Source organism: Sinocyclocheilus anshuiensis, unplaced genomic scaffold, assembly GCF_001515605.1.
Source record: "Sinocyclocheilus anshuiensis isolate Anshui unplaced genomic scaffold, SAMN03320099.WGS_v1.1 scaffold1104, whole genome shotgun sequence".
NCBI lineage: Eukaryota > Metazoa > Chordata > Actinopteri > Cypriniformes > Cyprinidae > Sinocyclocheilus > Sinocyclocheilus anshuiensis.
In genome coordinates, this window is record NW_015551080.1 from 20,239 (window position 1) to 36,558 (window position 16,320).

At 37.3% G+C, this 16,320-nt stretch overlaps 1 protein-coding gene across 3 annotated transcripts in view; it reads left to right on the forward strand.

Moving 5' to 3' along the window:
• Nucleotides 1-1,054: 1,054 nt before the first annotated feature.
• The window catches only part of LOC107662490 (NEDD4 E3 ubiquitin protein ligase), a 43,531-nt gene continuing 28,265 nt past the window's right edge, over nt 1,055-16,320 (forward strand). For 2 of the 3 annotated variants that reach the window (XM_016452532.1, XM_016452533.1), the window contains exon 1: nt 10,243-11,987. In XM_016452532.1, the coding sequence (XP_016308018.1) occupies nt 10,725-11,987 (1,263 nt within the window). In that variant the 5' untranslated portion in view covers nt 10,243-10,724. Of the gene's footprint in view, nt 1,287-2,132; nt 2,207-4,773; nt 4,853-4,928; nt 4,968-8,090; nt 8,145-10,242; nt 11,988-16,320 lie in introns of those variants that run through there. The other variant, XM_016452534.1, reaches the window with a different exon arrangement.

Genomic DNA, 16,320 nt, shown 5'->3' on the forward strand with positions numbered 1-16,320 from the left:
TCGAAACTGTGAGTTAAAACTGTAATGTGTTCTTGGGGCAAACCATAACGATAGGAGTAATAACCTGGCAACATTTTCATAAGAATATCTCATATTTAATAGGAATATTGATCTATAATTTCTTTCCTATTGACTTGTTGTGTTTCCCGAAGATTATGATTAACAGCCATTTATCCTGGTTTCCTCAGAAGTATGAAAATTATTAAGTTTATGCCTGGGTCCCAGGAGGATAAGATTTATATTACAAATTTGTTTGGGAAGAAAATCGTGACTAGGCCTATATATTTTGACATATTGTATTGTTCCACATACAGTATTGCAAGTTCCATTAATGGTAATAATCATAATAAACATTCAACACGACTGATTTAAAAAGATGAACTGATTTAAAATGTAGATTTAAAGAAAAAGAGATCATGTTTACGTCAGCAAATCGACAAAAAATGCCACAGAAAAAAAGCGTCACCGTTTTGTCTGTGTTTGAAGGATCAGCTTCAGACAAGGGGTTCAATTTAGTGTCTTCATGCAAAACAAAGAGATTGAATTTCTGTGCAATAATATGTTGATTGTAGCCAAGTTTTATATACATAACTGTAGATTTGTTAAAGTTTCTCCTTGTTTTGAGGCTTTTAAAAATGATTTTAGAATTTAATTTTAATCCATAAAACGATTAAAATACTCTCTAAACTTCTGGCTACATACTTGGATTGACCCCCTCCCCTGAAATGTAATTTAATTTGTCTTATAATTTGCTTTACATGTTTTGTTATTATTTTAACTTTTATTGATTTATTTTATTTTTTTATTATTATTGTTCTTGTGTTTATGATATGCCGCTTGGATTTATTGTTAATGTGTTTAACAATGGAATGATGACAATGCCTGCTTGTTATTTGAATGTATAATAAAGTGATTTAAAAAAAACAAAAGCTTCAGAAAAGGGGCGTGGTCACAGATCGATATAGTTCTCTGTTATATATATAAGTGGGCGTGGTCTGGAACAAAGTGGGCGTGGGAGACGCCGTGGGGGCGTGTCGAGGAGGTGGACGTGAGGATGTCCATTGCCGTAGTTTCAGTTTCCACGATGCATTTGACAAGCTAACGCCTCTCCGCTCGTGTCATATCCCGGGGAAGCGTTTTCCGTCGAAGCGTGACCTGCTCTTTGAAAGATTTATTTGTATCTTTTGGTCGTTCATATCGACGCAGGTTGGCATCCTGGCATCCTGGCACGGAACATGAATATGGCCGCGCTCCTCCCGGAGGTTCGAGGACTTCAGACGGATGAGGTAAATGAATTAGTCATATCATGTGATGTGTCATATCAGTCATAGCAATTCTGTGAAATTGCATAAACAACAGTTGGCTGGCAGTCTACAGCTTGTGTGAGATTGGGTTAATAGTAGGAAGTTCTGCTCCACTTTGTTTTATGATAACTGTAATCATCAATTTGTTGCACGTATAACTGACCCATAACCATGTTTGCTTGCGATTAAGAAAGGATGTGTTTGTTTAGGTGATAAAGATACATTTCTTTTATTGCCATTGTTGTCTTGTGACTCAAGTGAAGTATTGCGCAACATCTGCTGTACTGTATATGACGCCATATACCACATGACGTCACATCTTGTTTGATCACATGTGGCGTATATAATTTCAATATATTTGTTGTTTGTAGCTCTTCTGGGTGTGTTGCTATCATGTTTGACACACATTTTGGGATATAATCAATAAACATGTCTTAAAGACATTTAGTAAGAGTTTATGCGATATGCTCACCTACTAAATAAACTTATAGTCGATTGGCCAAAATGTGTATTAATGCGAGATGATGTAGTCAATATTTAGGTCTATTTTCCTGGAAGAAATAGATGGGCAATTTGAAATTTCTTCCAGGAAAATATACCACAAATATTGATTACATCATCTTGCATTAATGCACATTTTGGCCAATCAAATGCTCTCTGAAATAAGGATGCCCCTCCCACTTATGGGTCAGAGCACACCGCATTGACTTCCTGTTTCAGTAGGAAATCCTCTGCAGTCGTCAAGCCATTTCAATTCGGGTTTAATCGTACATCTACAGGCAGTTTAATTCTTTGTGTTGCTTATGGAATAATTTTGCTTTCCTTCAGGATGAATCCAGAATCTTAAGGGTGAAAGTCATTGGTGGAATTGGTTTGGCTAAGAAGGACATTTTGGGTGCCAGGTCAGTATTGCAGATATTGCACCATGAAAATGACACTATAACATAAATGACGACCGATATAATGGCCAGGCTGATTAAACGGCCAATACTTGAGCATTTGAGGCGATAATGCTGCCCGTTCCTAATATACAAACTACCTTTTCAAAATATAAATATTGTGTAAAATGTTTGTGTTTATTGCCTTATATTGGCACACCTTGCTCTTTAAATACCAGCCGTTGACCACTAAATATGGTCCCTTTTCTTCTTGAATTAGTGTTCATATTTTCTTTAACACTAGAACCGCCACGGGGTAAATGTTATGTTTTTGTCCTGTTGTTTTATGTTCAATAGACAATATATGAGCAATAATAATTCACTGCACAGCATAGGATGCATGATGCAACGACAAATTCAAGCGTGCAGTTTCACCTAATTAATTATTTATTTGTTTAATTATATCATTTATAATTTGAATAAGAGAACAACACCAATAAACTTGGAGTAATCATAAAAAAATCATAAATATATATGTATTTATTTTTTATTTTTATTGTTATTTTTTCTAGGAATCGGGCAGACTAGAATTCATAGCAACACTGTAGCGATTAGCGAATAATAAATTAACAAAAATTAATAATTAATCCAAAGTTTGAACATTTATGAGCAGGCTAAAATAAACTTTGTATTAATTATTCATTTTTGTTTAGCAATTTTTATTGTTTATCGTCCACTACTGTGTTGCTATTTATTCTAGTCTGCCCGTTTCCTGAAAAAAAAATTATAATAATTCTGATCTTATGAATTATTATTGCTCACAATTGTCTATTTAGTGTATTTTAGTAATTTAAATAACACGGGTTATCTTAATATGTGATTAACAGCATTTTATTATAATATTACACCACCCAATTATGTATTTATTTCCTTCTAATTCTCGCTGTCATTGCAGGCTGGTTTAGCCTATATTCACCGTTAAGAAAAGTGATGAGTGTAGCCTGCTTAAAATAGCCTTGAACATAAAACAACAGGACAAAATCATAGCTGATGACTAAAAATAATCATTTCATGACTCTAGACATTACTTTGTGAAGACAGTGGCATAATACGTTTTTTTAGCCATATCAAAACAGTAGTCATGTGCATGGGTAAATTTTACCCGCTGGCGGTTTTAGGTATAAAATGACCCCTGGCGGTTAAAGTGTTAAATGCTTAGTTCACTTGTAATATACAGTAGTAGACAAGGTTTTTCCCATGATTTCACTCAACACTCAGTCAGTGTCACATTTTGGGTGGATCACATAAAGTCAGGTAGTGTACAGCGCATTTTAAGGACATTTCGCATGGCTGAGTCCACCGGGATCACGTTCACATCTTCACGTGCCATCAGTTTGTTATGAAAACACGAAATCGTTTGTATCCCGCATAATGGAGCTTCCGTTTGGACAATCTGACACTCATACAGGCTTTTATCTGTTCCTAAAAAAGATGCTGTGAAAATAATAATAGTTTTTTACAGCCTAATAATTAAATTTCAGCCTTCCTGTGGATTCACGAGCTTCATCGTGATGTTTATTACTCATCCGTTTTAGCTGGATCTTCTTTGAAAAATAACAACAAGGGGAGAAAACCAATAATGAAGTCAGCAGGAAATCCAAATTGATTCTATTTACTTTCTTAATACACATTTCTGGTCTTATTGTGCTTGCTTGTTCAGTCACATTCAGCTCTTGCTTCATTTTTCTATGGAAAGCCCACTTTCATCATCAGTCTTTTCCCGACAGGGAAAATCATGTCCCGCCTTACTTTTTTTCTTTCTTGTTGAATATTCTGTTTTACATTACAGAAATAAAATGGTTTGCAGTTGCTGTTTCATTTTGACTGTTAATGATTATAATAATGTTTGTTTTAGTAGTTATTTATTTACCATTTATTTGATCTGGTTTTTCTTATAATACAATGCATTAATATACAATGCATTGTATTATAAATGCATTGGGTTATATATAGATAGATAGATATAATACAATGCAAGTGCAGTATTTTGCCAAGAAATTGTATTTACAAGCAGCCACATGCTAAAGAGTTAATGTTATGCATAGTCTGCAGTGAACCGTAGGCTGATGGAAACAGTAGATGGCAGTGTTAGCAGCTGTCCTTGAGGGTACGAACAGATCAGCCGTGCTCACTTTGACCTAAATAACACAGCTCTAGGTATGCAATCAATATTTGTGCTGAGCGATACCATCTCTCCTTCACTGTAATACTTGCTCGGGGAAAAAGGCCAGATATTCAGTGAAAACAGTTGAGGGATTGTGCGCTGCTTCCTCCTCATGTTGCATGTAGTTTAAGTTGGTGAATGGATTTGCTAGATAGGGATGAATACTTGTTATGGTGTGTATTGAGATCCATAATCGCATGACTGCTAATCATAACATTCACTGTTGATCACGTCCTGCGATTAACAATGGAAAACCTGATCACATTACTAAAATATTTAGTAACACTTCCTGTATGACTCAAAGACAGGCAATCTTTTTTTCCATGTGTGCTTGTGTAATATTAGTTTGTTTTCCTTTCATCTGCAGTGATCCGTACACAAGAATCTCTCTCTATGACCCCGTCAATGGAGAAATCACCGGTCTACAGACCAAAACCATCAAAAAGGTGTGTGTACAGACTCTCTACTGCAGGATTTGTCATTTTGTCAAGAGTGTTTAACATTTCTCTGTCTTTCTTGTAGACATTGGATCCGAAGTGGAATGAGGAATTCTTCTTTAGGGTAAGTGAACGGGTATTTATGGAGATCATGCTTCTGTCAGCTGGTTGGAGCATCTTTGTGAATCTAATAAAAGCTGTCAAGAAATGTCACCTCAAACTGAAAATGAAAAAATGATTTCAGTAGCCTTAGACCGAATTTCTGAAACTGGGGTTTGAGAGTTGATGAAACGCTAATAATTCATTAAATCACAAAAATGTAATATTAAAATAAGTATATTATTTTAAAATAATAATAAATAAATTACTAAAAAGATGGAAAAACTTTGTTTGCCTGTATGTCTTGTAACCATTAATTGACATCAAAGAACCGTAAACATGCAAATGTGTTGTTAAATTATTGAAATGTTACCTCAGGGAGACTTTTAAGTAAATATTTTAGGGGTTTGGCTGGCAAAAAAAAATAAAAAATGTAATAATAATTTAGCAGACGCTTTTATCCAAAGCGATTTACAAATGAGGAATACAACAAGCAATTCATTATAAAGAGGCAAATAAACATGAGAAGTTCTCATAATACAAAGTTTCAGACATTTAGTTAAATAAAAAAAGATAATAATGTATTATTAAAATTATAAACTACATTTGTATCATCATACTACCTTTATGCTGATTTTAATTACAAAAAACAACAACATTTTGTCTACACAGAAAAAATTTATAGTAAAAATAATTAATCTATTTTAATGAGCCTTAAATTAAGCTTCATTTTTTTTAGTGAAAAAAAAAAAAAAAAAATATATATATATATATAATTTTATTTTATTTTATTTATTATTATTTTTTCATTTTGGGGATGTGACCCAGACATTTGTTCATTAAGTTTACCTGTAAAAACAAATTGTTCTGTACCATGGGATCTCATATACACACGTTTTGTTTGTAGTCGTTTCCGCTGAACTCTCTGTTCATCATTCTCACATTTAGATACTGTGTGTGATTCCAATACTGTGTTCTTGTGAACTAATATTAAACAGATGCAGTCATTGTGTTTGGTAATAATAGAAAACATTATATAATACGGGCTGCTCATATTTCAGCATTGAGAGCCTGTTTAAAAGTTCAAGTGTTTTATAAAACCATTTTTGCATTTTATATTAATAATGGACCATAATGGAGTAATGTTTCTGTGAACAGCCAAAAAACAAAACCGATGATAATGCTTCAGTCAAAGTACATGCAGTGCTTACAAAGACTACATTAGGAACCACAGCAACACCCTTGCAACCTTGCATCACAGTTTTGCACAGAGTTTTACACCACTAAATTCATCTTCAGAAAATGTAAAAATCTATTTTTTTTAGTAACGTGCATCACTGAGCAGGAGAGTTGTGTATATACAGTGGGTACAGAAAAGAATCCGTTTTTGTTTTATCCTGCTGTATTTACTCAGTGCAGCTTATGGCATCCAAGTGAAAGATATATAACACATACATGTCAGAAAAAAATTTAAAACAAAAACTTTTTCATTCCATTTCAGAAAAACGTCTTCATTTCAGGCTGCACAGCAACAAAATGTGATTATTTTAAAGGAGGTGATTCTTTTCTATACCCACAGTATAAGAGCTTATATCCTGTGATGTTCCTGCTGAGTGTTTGTCTCTGCTCCTGACAGTGTTTATACTAACCTGAGAAATACAGTCTAGCAGAATCCGCAGAGCCGTCACATCTCTTACCATCACATTTCTTTATAGGAGGAAAGCAGGAGCCTGTGCTGTAAGATGTCAAATTATCAGGAATGAAACTCAGCTCGATGGCTATTTTGAGCGCCATGAAATGGTTTATTCAAATGATTCTTCTAAAGCTGCGTACAGCTCGAAACCTCACTTAAAGGGGTCATATGATGCGATTTCAATTTTTCCTTTCTCTTTGGAGTGTTACAAGCTCTTGGTGCATAAAGAAGATCTGTAAAGTTGCAAAGACTAAAGTCTCAAATCCAAAGAGATATTCTTTATAAAAGTTAAGAGTCAGCCACGCCTACCTAAAACGGCTCGTTCTAACACGCCCCCACATATCTACGTCACGATGTGGGAAGATTTGCATAACGCCGCCCAAACGTTCACGCAAAGAAAGAAGGCGCAACTTTTATTCTCGCTGTAGAATTGTTGTTGCTGCCGTCGCCATGTCGTGAAGAGCTGTGTGTTTCGTTGTGAAAGCGAAACCCAGAAGTTGTGATAGAAGTCAGCTGAATTCAGTCATGCCCCACATTGAGCCTAAACTGAGGTCTGATAGGGTTATAGTGAGATAAATGTGATAAATGTTTAATTCCCCGAAGAAAAAGTTCAGGGAAATGCATTTCTGCATACGTGTAGGGCTTCTTGTTTTTGTTGCATTTGAGAAGTTTACATACAAAGCAGCGATTTTTAATAATTTTTCAGGAGTTTTTTCAAGAAATGTGTTTATGGTGGAAGCAACAGGGAATCACATCAGAGTGGAAAGCAGCATGACAAATGTTATAATTTTACATCATCATATGAGAGCAGCTTTACTTGTTCAGATCAAATCAGCTTTATTGTATAGCGCTTATATAATACAGATTTTTTTTTAAAGCAACTTCTCAGTAATAAACAGAATCAGTGATGGAAAACAATTAATTTTATATTTTTAAATTCAAAGTGACTGCTAGATAACTCTGCATGTCTTAGTTTTTCTCTAAAAAACTTTTTCTCTCTGTATTTTGTTTTATTAATATCAAAAACTTTGTTATCTTTAGGTGCACAAAATCCCTGATTTGCAGTGTGGTTTCATACTTTTGGTCCGTGCTGTATATTTTTGAAAAATATCCTGTTGATTTTTTCCATGCAAAAAAATGTCTGATATTTAGTGCATGAATCATAACCAGATTCAGACAGTGGCATAAAAAGTTCTGACCTATTTGTGTTACTGACCGCTGGCCCAAATACCAACACGGGGACTTCATGAAATACTAAATGATACACCGTCTGAGTCACTGGCCATTTACAGGCCTAAAGTCAAGGGTTATGAATGGAGGATGAACAGACTTTCTGTCTTGTAGTGAGACATCATTTATTTTTGATATGCGAAAACAAATTCAGTGTGTTAGTACATTTATGAACATTAATGTATATATTCACTTATTCTATTTGTCTTTTGTAATCTCCCACAGGTGCATCCTAGGAGACATCGTCTGCTGCTGGAGGTGTTTGATGAAAATCGTTTGGTATGTACATGAATGCATTGATTTACTGTGATGTCAATCAAATCAGTTAGAGATGTTTGTACATTACTGTTCAAAAGTTTGGGGTCGGTAAGATTTTTTAAAATGTCTCTTCTGCTCACCGAGGCTGCATTTATTTGAAAAAAAAAATCCGTAAAAACTGTAATATTATGAAATATTATTACCAATTCAAATATATGTTTTCTATTTTAATATATTTTAAATTGTAATTTATTTATGTGATGTAAAGCTGAATTTTCAGCATCATTACTCCAGTCTTCAGTGTCACATGATCTTCAGAAATCATTCTAATATGCTGATTTGCTGCCTAAGAAACATTTCTGATTATTATCAATGTTGAAAACAGTTGTGCTGCTTCATATTTTTGTGTAAACGGTGATACATTTTTTTCAGGATTCTTTGATGAATAGTCCAAAAGAACAGCATTTATTTGAAACAGAAATTTTTGTAACATTTTAAATATCTTTAATTCAATGCATCCTCTGCTGAATAAAAATATTAATAAAAAAATGATTTTTTTTATTTTTAGGTTGTGAAATATATTCTTTGTCTGGTTGAAGTATCAAAATTAGAGTTATGTATAATTTCTGCACCCATAGTGGCACCAAATGGCATTGCAATCTGCTTTTTTTTTGAGTTGCCTGATAAAGAAATATTGACTTAACTACCATTAGACCATTAGATTGAGGCAGGACTGCTTGTTTGGCTTTACAATGGTAGACATTAGTGTTAGATGGTAATGAAACCTTACACAGTTCAGCAGTCTCAAATATATTCGGCTTGTTAGTGTTGGGTTCAGGTCTGTAAAATCAGCAGCTACCTGAGCGTCAATGTGTAATAAATGAACAAGGATGCCTTTTTGCAAGTAGCCACCTTAAAGCTCAGGTCTGGGAACTGAAATTTACCTTTGGGTGTTGTTAAACGTGAAAAGTAACTGCTCTGAAACGCATAAAAGTGAATGAGGCGTGACCGGTGTTAGGGGGGTTCTCTCCGTCACACGCTGACTGCGTCCTCCCTGAATAATGAGGAAGGTTAATAAAACGCTTGCATAAAAGACCCAGTGTTCAAGTAAGAACAGTAGCTCTTGATAAGACAATAAACCGCAGTGGCCCTCCTGCAAGTGACCGATAGGTTAACCCGGTTACTGGTTGTGAGAAAAACTGGTATGTCATTGCTAGAATGTGTTCGCTGGCATGAACCAAGCATGCACGCTATTTGTGTCTCCTGAGGAATGTGGTAGCTTACAGAAAGGATGACAAATCCTTTCAGATCTCTTTTTGTGCAAAACATTTCTAGGCTTGTGACAGTAGATAATGTTTCTTCTGTGATCAATCTCACTTCATTTTCATTTGAAATGCATGCAATTAGCCTAGTCTTTGTTTTAGAATTCTAAAATCCTAAAACTTTATTTCCAGGCACACAAAATGCAGAAATCCCTGATTCAGTCTCTCTTATACTGCATTACAATTTGAAATGCATGCAATTACCCCATTCTTTTTTTTTTTAGAATTCCAGAATCCTAACACTTTGTTCATTTCCAAGTGCACAAAATGCAAAAATCCCTGATTCAGGCTGATTTATATTAAATTTTCATTCATGTAAGCAGGATGATTTCCTGTACTGGTTCTGTGCACTGTGGTAACTGCAATTGCCCCTGATTGATGAGATGGCATTTCTCTTTGACAGAAGCATGGTCTTAAATGGCTGCAACAGCGGGTGTCAGATGACACGTGATGTGGCACATGTCCATATGTGAGCTGGCACAACAAGCTCAATATTCGATTTGGAGGTACTCTTTTGGCACAAACAGGCTTGATTCCGTCTGCTGCTTTCAAATTTGTAGATGAAGCTATCATGCATTTAAGCCGTGCATGGTTAGAAGTACAGAAATAAGCCAAACGCTCACTTCGTAACACCCTGTTCCCCACGTATCTCCAAAGTACTGTACGTGGATGCTGTTGAGAAAGCTTTAAATGATGCCAAACCTTGTTCCTCTTTATTTCCTGTAACTCTATCTTGTTGGGGTAAAAATATTAGCAGGGGTGCAGCTTTATAAGAAACTTTAGACACTGGGCTGCCACTGCTGTAGAAGGAGGTTGCAGAGTCGAGGTTGGCTAGAACAGGGGCGAGCTGTTCCACCTCCATCCTGGCATGCACGCAGATTGTTGTTTTTTGCTCTGGGGTGACCGGCAGCTGGGGGAGGGAGGGCACCAGTGCCTGAATCGGCACTTGCAAAACTACAGAAGGCACAGCTGAGGCACTCCAGAGGTCTGGCACAGTAGAGCCCTTTGCAGGGTTTCTGGAGCAGTTGCGTCTGTAAAGCTCTCTGAATTCGCCGTTATCCTTCCGAGGACTAGAGCTGTTCTTCATGGTGTTAGCTTCAGAGGAGCTTCGAGAGGAATGCCACGTGTCACTGCTGCTATTTTTGCAATGTGCAACCGCTAATGTTTGGAATCGCAGAACGGGACCAGGAGCAGTTGCTTTTTGCTGCTCGTTTTTCACTTGTTTGTTTTGGGTTTGCCATGTCCTGCGTCCCACCGGATCCCTGGGAAGCTTGAATTCATGGCGCGACAACTGCGACTGCATTTTGCTTCGCGGAGAAGCAACACCGACCCGCTGTCAGAGACTTGCAGCGGTCACGCCGAGGATAGCGGGCTCACGAATGCCGGCCGTAGCTCCAGTGAGGGCCTGATGCAGAGTTCCCTTCACATGAAGGTGACTCCAGGACAGCTGGCTCTGGCATTGCCACCCTTGTCACCAGAGTACGATAATTTACAGCGGCACTCCACCGTATTCATCTCTAAGGTGAATGGGAGCAGGAAAAGCATGCTGCAGATCTCCTTGCAGCCTTGCGGAGGAGACGGTGAGCTCGCCAGCTGTGAGAGCGGAAATGGGGATGGAGGTTCCTGTAGCAGCAGCACCACGAGCGATGCCGGTTACTGCAGCAGCAACAGCATATTCGAAGCAGACGTCGCAGATCACAAACCAATCTCTCGGCGGAAGGCGAGGGCACCCTTGCGGCGCTGCTCGTCCTTGGTGATTTTCCCGCGGAGCCCATGCACCACGCCACCCGCGTCACCCGTCAGTCCGATAGCATCTCCAATGATTCCTCCGCTGCCTCCATCTGCACGAAGTTCCTTTCAGACCTCTCATCAGATGCAGCTGTCCAGCGTTGATGCATCGCACGATGACACGGCCAAGGGATCCGTCGCCACGGCAGTTAATGGTCTGCGGCTGTCCAAAACCAGTACGTCAGCAGAACACAGGGACGCCAAACCCATAGTGCATTTCAGCGTGCCGCCGGAACAACCGCCAGGACCAGAGCGAACGGAAAGACACTCCAGCGTTTTATTGCACTTCGCAAACCAGCGACCGCTTCCCTCAGGGAAAGGAAGTTCGGCCAAAACAAAGGTTAACATCGACTGTTCCAAACTTCTCGAGGGCCCACAAACCGACAACGTCGCAGAGCCCCAGAAAGCCAAGCTTTTCCGGAGCACCTCAGCCTGCATGCTGCCAAGCGGAAGGCCGTCGTCGACGAAAAGAAGACACGACACTTTTCCGACTTGCGGTAATTCGGATAAGTCCTCAAGAAAAGGGTCGCATCATGTCCTTCACAGGAGTATTTCTTTGGAGGTACCCTGTGCGAACGCTGAGATTTCTTGTCACGTTTCAAATGCTGCAGATGTGCACTCCAAAAACAGCACTCCACACGTACACATCCGTGTATCTCACGGCACAGGTGCAAGAAAATCAAACACCCTGCAGGACAACAGCATAAACAACGAAACGGATCATGTTGCAACCTGCACGGAGAGAAATGCCACCGTAAGCCTTTCCATCTATTAGCAAGTGAAAATGAGAATGTACATGTTCATTAACTCGGGTTTTATCTTGCACTTTTAAGCATGCAAATTTAAAGTCAGTGAGTGTAAATAATGTTTTGCCCTAAAATTGCATTCAAATTTATTTGTAGAGTGTATGCTTTATTTGTAGAGCTGTGTATGTTTCCAATGAAGAGATGATTTGCAATGATATCTTTCTTGTCTCTGAATAGTTGAGGTGTTTGAAAATTTTGCAATGACTGAGCAAATATGCATCATAACTATTCAGGAAGTTGTCTTCCATTGATCCTGCATGCAAAGCTTTCCTTTTAAAGTTTAAAGATATGCAGATATGCATAATTTTAGCATGGGTTTGGGATTATGAAATGCCCAAATTAATTACAGTCTATAATTTATATTTGTGTGTTACTCATATATACACTGAGGTATATATGCAAAAATCCCTTTAGGCAGGTTGGCTTATGGACAAGCATTTTAAAAATGCATTGTAGCTAAACCAGGTACATGCATGTCGCATTTTAGAGGCTTTTTTTATTTATATTTTTTTACACCCTCTGAGTGATCACTGTATGTTAACTGTATGTAGGGATAATTTCTATTTAGGCAGGTTGGCTTATAAACAAGTGCTTTAAAAATGTAGAGTAGATAAGTTAGTTGCATGCATGCATGTCGCATTTTAGAGGCTTTTTCAGTTTTTATTAATTTATTATCAGTTTGAGTGATCACTGTATATTTACCTATGGGATCATTTTCATTTAGATAGGTAGGCTTATAGAAAAGCACTTTAAAAATGCATTGTAACTAAACCAGCTGCATGCATGTCACATTTTAGAGGCTTTTTCAGTTTTGTTTTTTTTTAATACTTTGAGTGATCGCTGTAAGTATTTACCTCTGGGATCTTTTCCATTTAGATGGCAAGGCTTATAGACATGCGCTTTAAAAATACATTGTGGCTAAACCAGTTGCATGCACGTCGCATTTTAATGGCTTTTCCAGTTTTTATTAATTTGTTAACACTCTGAGGGATCACTGTATGTATTTACCTCTGGAATAATTATAGACCGCGGTCCCTAAGCCCCACCCCCAGCTCCAGGTCTATAAATACACAGCTTTGAAAAATACTCTGCTTGACTCCAGTTAGTCTGGTCGAGTACCACGCTGGGCAGCTCTCAGGATTCAACATGATATGCAGGGGCTGCACATGGCTGTCCATCAGCTGTTGGGCCAAAGGCCAGCTGATGGGGGAGAAGATGAGTGTCAGGGAGACGGGGGCCAAATGATGTGATTCCTTTGCAGTAAAGGATAACATGTTGGCTGCCCAGCAGGTGCCTACTTAGCTGTTGGTATGTTTTCAGAGCATCAGGTGTCTCGCTCACTGCACTTATTTCATTTTCACTCACTCTCTTTGCTTCTGATTTTACAGCGTGTTAGAAAGGGGACGCATAAGCAATTAACAGCGCTGTTAACCTTTACTGCCGCTGCACTCTTATGTAATCTAATCTAAATTCAAGGCTCTAATTTCAACATGCTGGTTGTTTGTGCATCCCATTTGTGATGTTCAAACACTTGGGACATATTGTTCTTCTCATAGCTTGTTCAGATGTTTAGAAAGTACAGTGGGTAAATGGCAGCAACAGCAAGACAATACAATACGATATCATTCAGCTCCATAGCTGCATGCAGTATTCTGCACTAAAGTAAGTTATTGTGGATCTTGCATAACAAAATGATGGTCCAGGACTATACCTGGTATCACTTTTCCACAGAAACATAGCTGGTGCTCGGCCAGGGGATCTGGGAACCTCTCAAAGTAATTTGCTTCAGTGTGTTTATGTTATGAGCTGCTTTTGATTCAACTGTCAGATGGTATCTACATATGAGAAATTCAATTCATAGCAACGTCTTTTTGACTCTGAGGCCCCCAGTAATCCAAAACAAACTTATTTTTTTATTTACAGACAATATATATAAATGTATATAAACTGACAATATATAAAAAATAATTAAATTAAATACTTATGTGAAATAATGAAATTAATTAAAATAGTTAAAATAATGAACTTCTGTAATTCCAGAATAAATATGTATTTGTTTGTTTGTTTATTCATGTAAAGTAATATTTTTACATTTAAATTTCCTTAACTTTTCCAGGTCTAGATATCCACTAGGTGTGGCACTATATAAAAAGAATTCAATATAATAATTATAAGCAAAATAATTACCTAAATTAAAATAGTTAAAATAATTAAAATATATATTATAATTATATTCATTTTTACTGGCTGATAGCAATTTCTCAGCAATATTTTTAATATTGTATTTTTTAAATTTTTTTATTTAATTTACATGGCTTTTTTAAAAGATTTTAATAATTTCCTTGACTTTTTTCATATATCCAGGTTTTTCAGGAACCAACCCTGATTCTTTAAATAAATAAAAAATTCAAAAATATTTATAAATACATTTATTTTGGAACTAAATAAATTACGAAATATGATGTCAGATTACATCTTCGTTTTTAGCTTAATTTTTCTTTGTCTTATTCTAAGGTGGTTCCCTGGTCGAGAACCACTGGTTTAAATGGACATGAAGGATAAAGTAGTTGTGCAATGTGTTATGTGTGTAATTCATGTAGTTTTCTGCAATCTAGACTGAATATTTGTTGTTCAGAAATCTGACATGATCCTGTCTCCAGGTCTCAGACTGAACAGACTTTTCTGCTGTAGAAATGTGTCCAGATTGGGGCTCGGGTCCAGCTGTAGATCACGGTTTCTCAGTTTCCCGCACAAGGACACTGTCACACCTTGTGCTCGCTGATGGGAATGGTTAACACATGACTGTGTGACCTCTGCCAAAGTTCAATGCAATCAGCAGCGCTCCTAAAGAGCTGTCAGATGTCTGTGTACGAGCGCCGGGGGGTTTGTTGGTGTGTGAATGTGTTGTGTTTTTCCACCGCGCTTTCTGTGCTTGATTAGCTCTTATCAGTCAACAGCGCAGCACTCGTAATCTCTTCAGCAGTGTCTCTCCTCCCACAGTGCTTGAAAACCTAATGGATTTATGAAAATAATTAGATCTCTCTCTGTAACAGCTGCTTGTTTCAGACTTTGTACTCGTTCCTGGCCTTTTGTGCACGACTCACTACAATGCATTTAGAAACAAATCTTCATAATCTTTCATTGAAATGCAGTTAGGCCGCTGTTTTAAGTAATGCAGCCCTTCTTCAATGTATATACATTTTTAAATAGTTATGCAGCAATTGAATTCTGGTTAATGCATTGCAAATGGCGAGCAAGTTTTAATCATTTTTGTAACTTTTAATATCCTTGTATAATGCAAATTGCATCACATGTATGGAAATAAAATGAGAATGCCATTTAATGTTAACTTAACATTTTAAGATCTCATTTTCACAGCCGTTGTCATACCTGCAAATCAAAGTTGATGTTTTGGATTATTATGCTAATGTTAGTTAATATTTGGGTCTGTTTATATGGTATGAATGTGTGTCAAACTGAACTGTCTTACTGTCTTGAAAGACTGGGATTCATTTGCTTATATTTTGCAGGGTTTTCTTCTGCATACAGTGTTTCCATAAGACCACTGGATAGACAACAAACTGCCCTTTTAGTTTTACATAAAGCGTCTCCTAAAAGATCAGAAATGAGCACAATCTTTGTTCAATGTGATCTTGAGGAAATGTTTGTCAGGTGTTTTGCAGTAGTAAACCCGCAGTCACGCTCCACTTGTAGCAGAAAATGGTTCACTTTGAGCCTCCTTCATTAAGTTTCTTCAAACGTTTGGCATCCTTTACCATTTTCCTTCTCATTACCGGGGCAGACGGCACTGATTGTATACAGATAGTTTGACAACATTTTTCCATTTTTGCTTCGCTAACATGTTGCCTTATTTCACAATGGATAAAGGTGTGTTCTTTTTTTGAGTTTATGGTAGTATACCTGCTATATTAGTTTCATAGCCATTAAAGGGGTCATATGATGCGATTTCAATTTTTCCTTTCTCTTTGGAGTGTTACAAGCTCTTGGTGCATAAAGAAGATCTGTAAAGTTGCAAAGACTAAAGTCTCAAATCCAAAGAGATATTCTTTATAAAAGTTAAGAGTCAGCCACGTCTACCTAAAACGGCTCGTTCTAACACGCCCCCACATATCTACGTCACGATGTGGGAAGATTTGCATAACGCCGCCCAAATGTTCACGCAAAGAAAGAAGGCGTAACTTTTATTCTCGCTGTTGCCTCCGCTGCCATGTTGTGGAGTCGCTGTGTGTTTCGTTGTGAAAGCGAAACTACTTTGTTTGG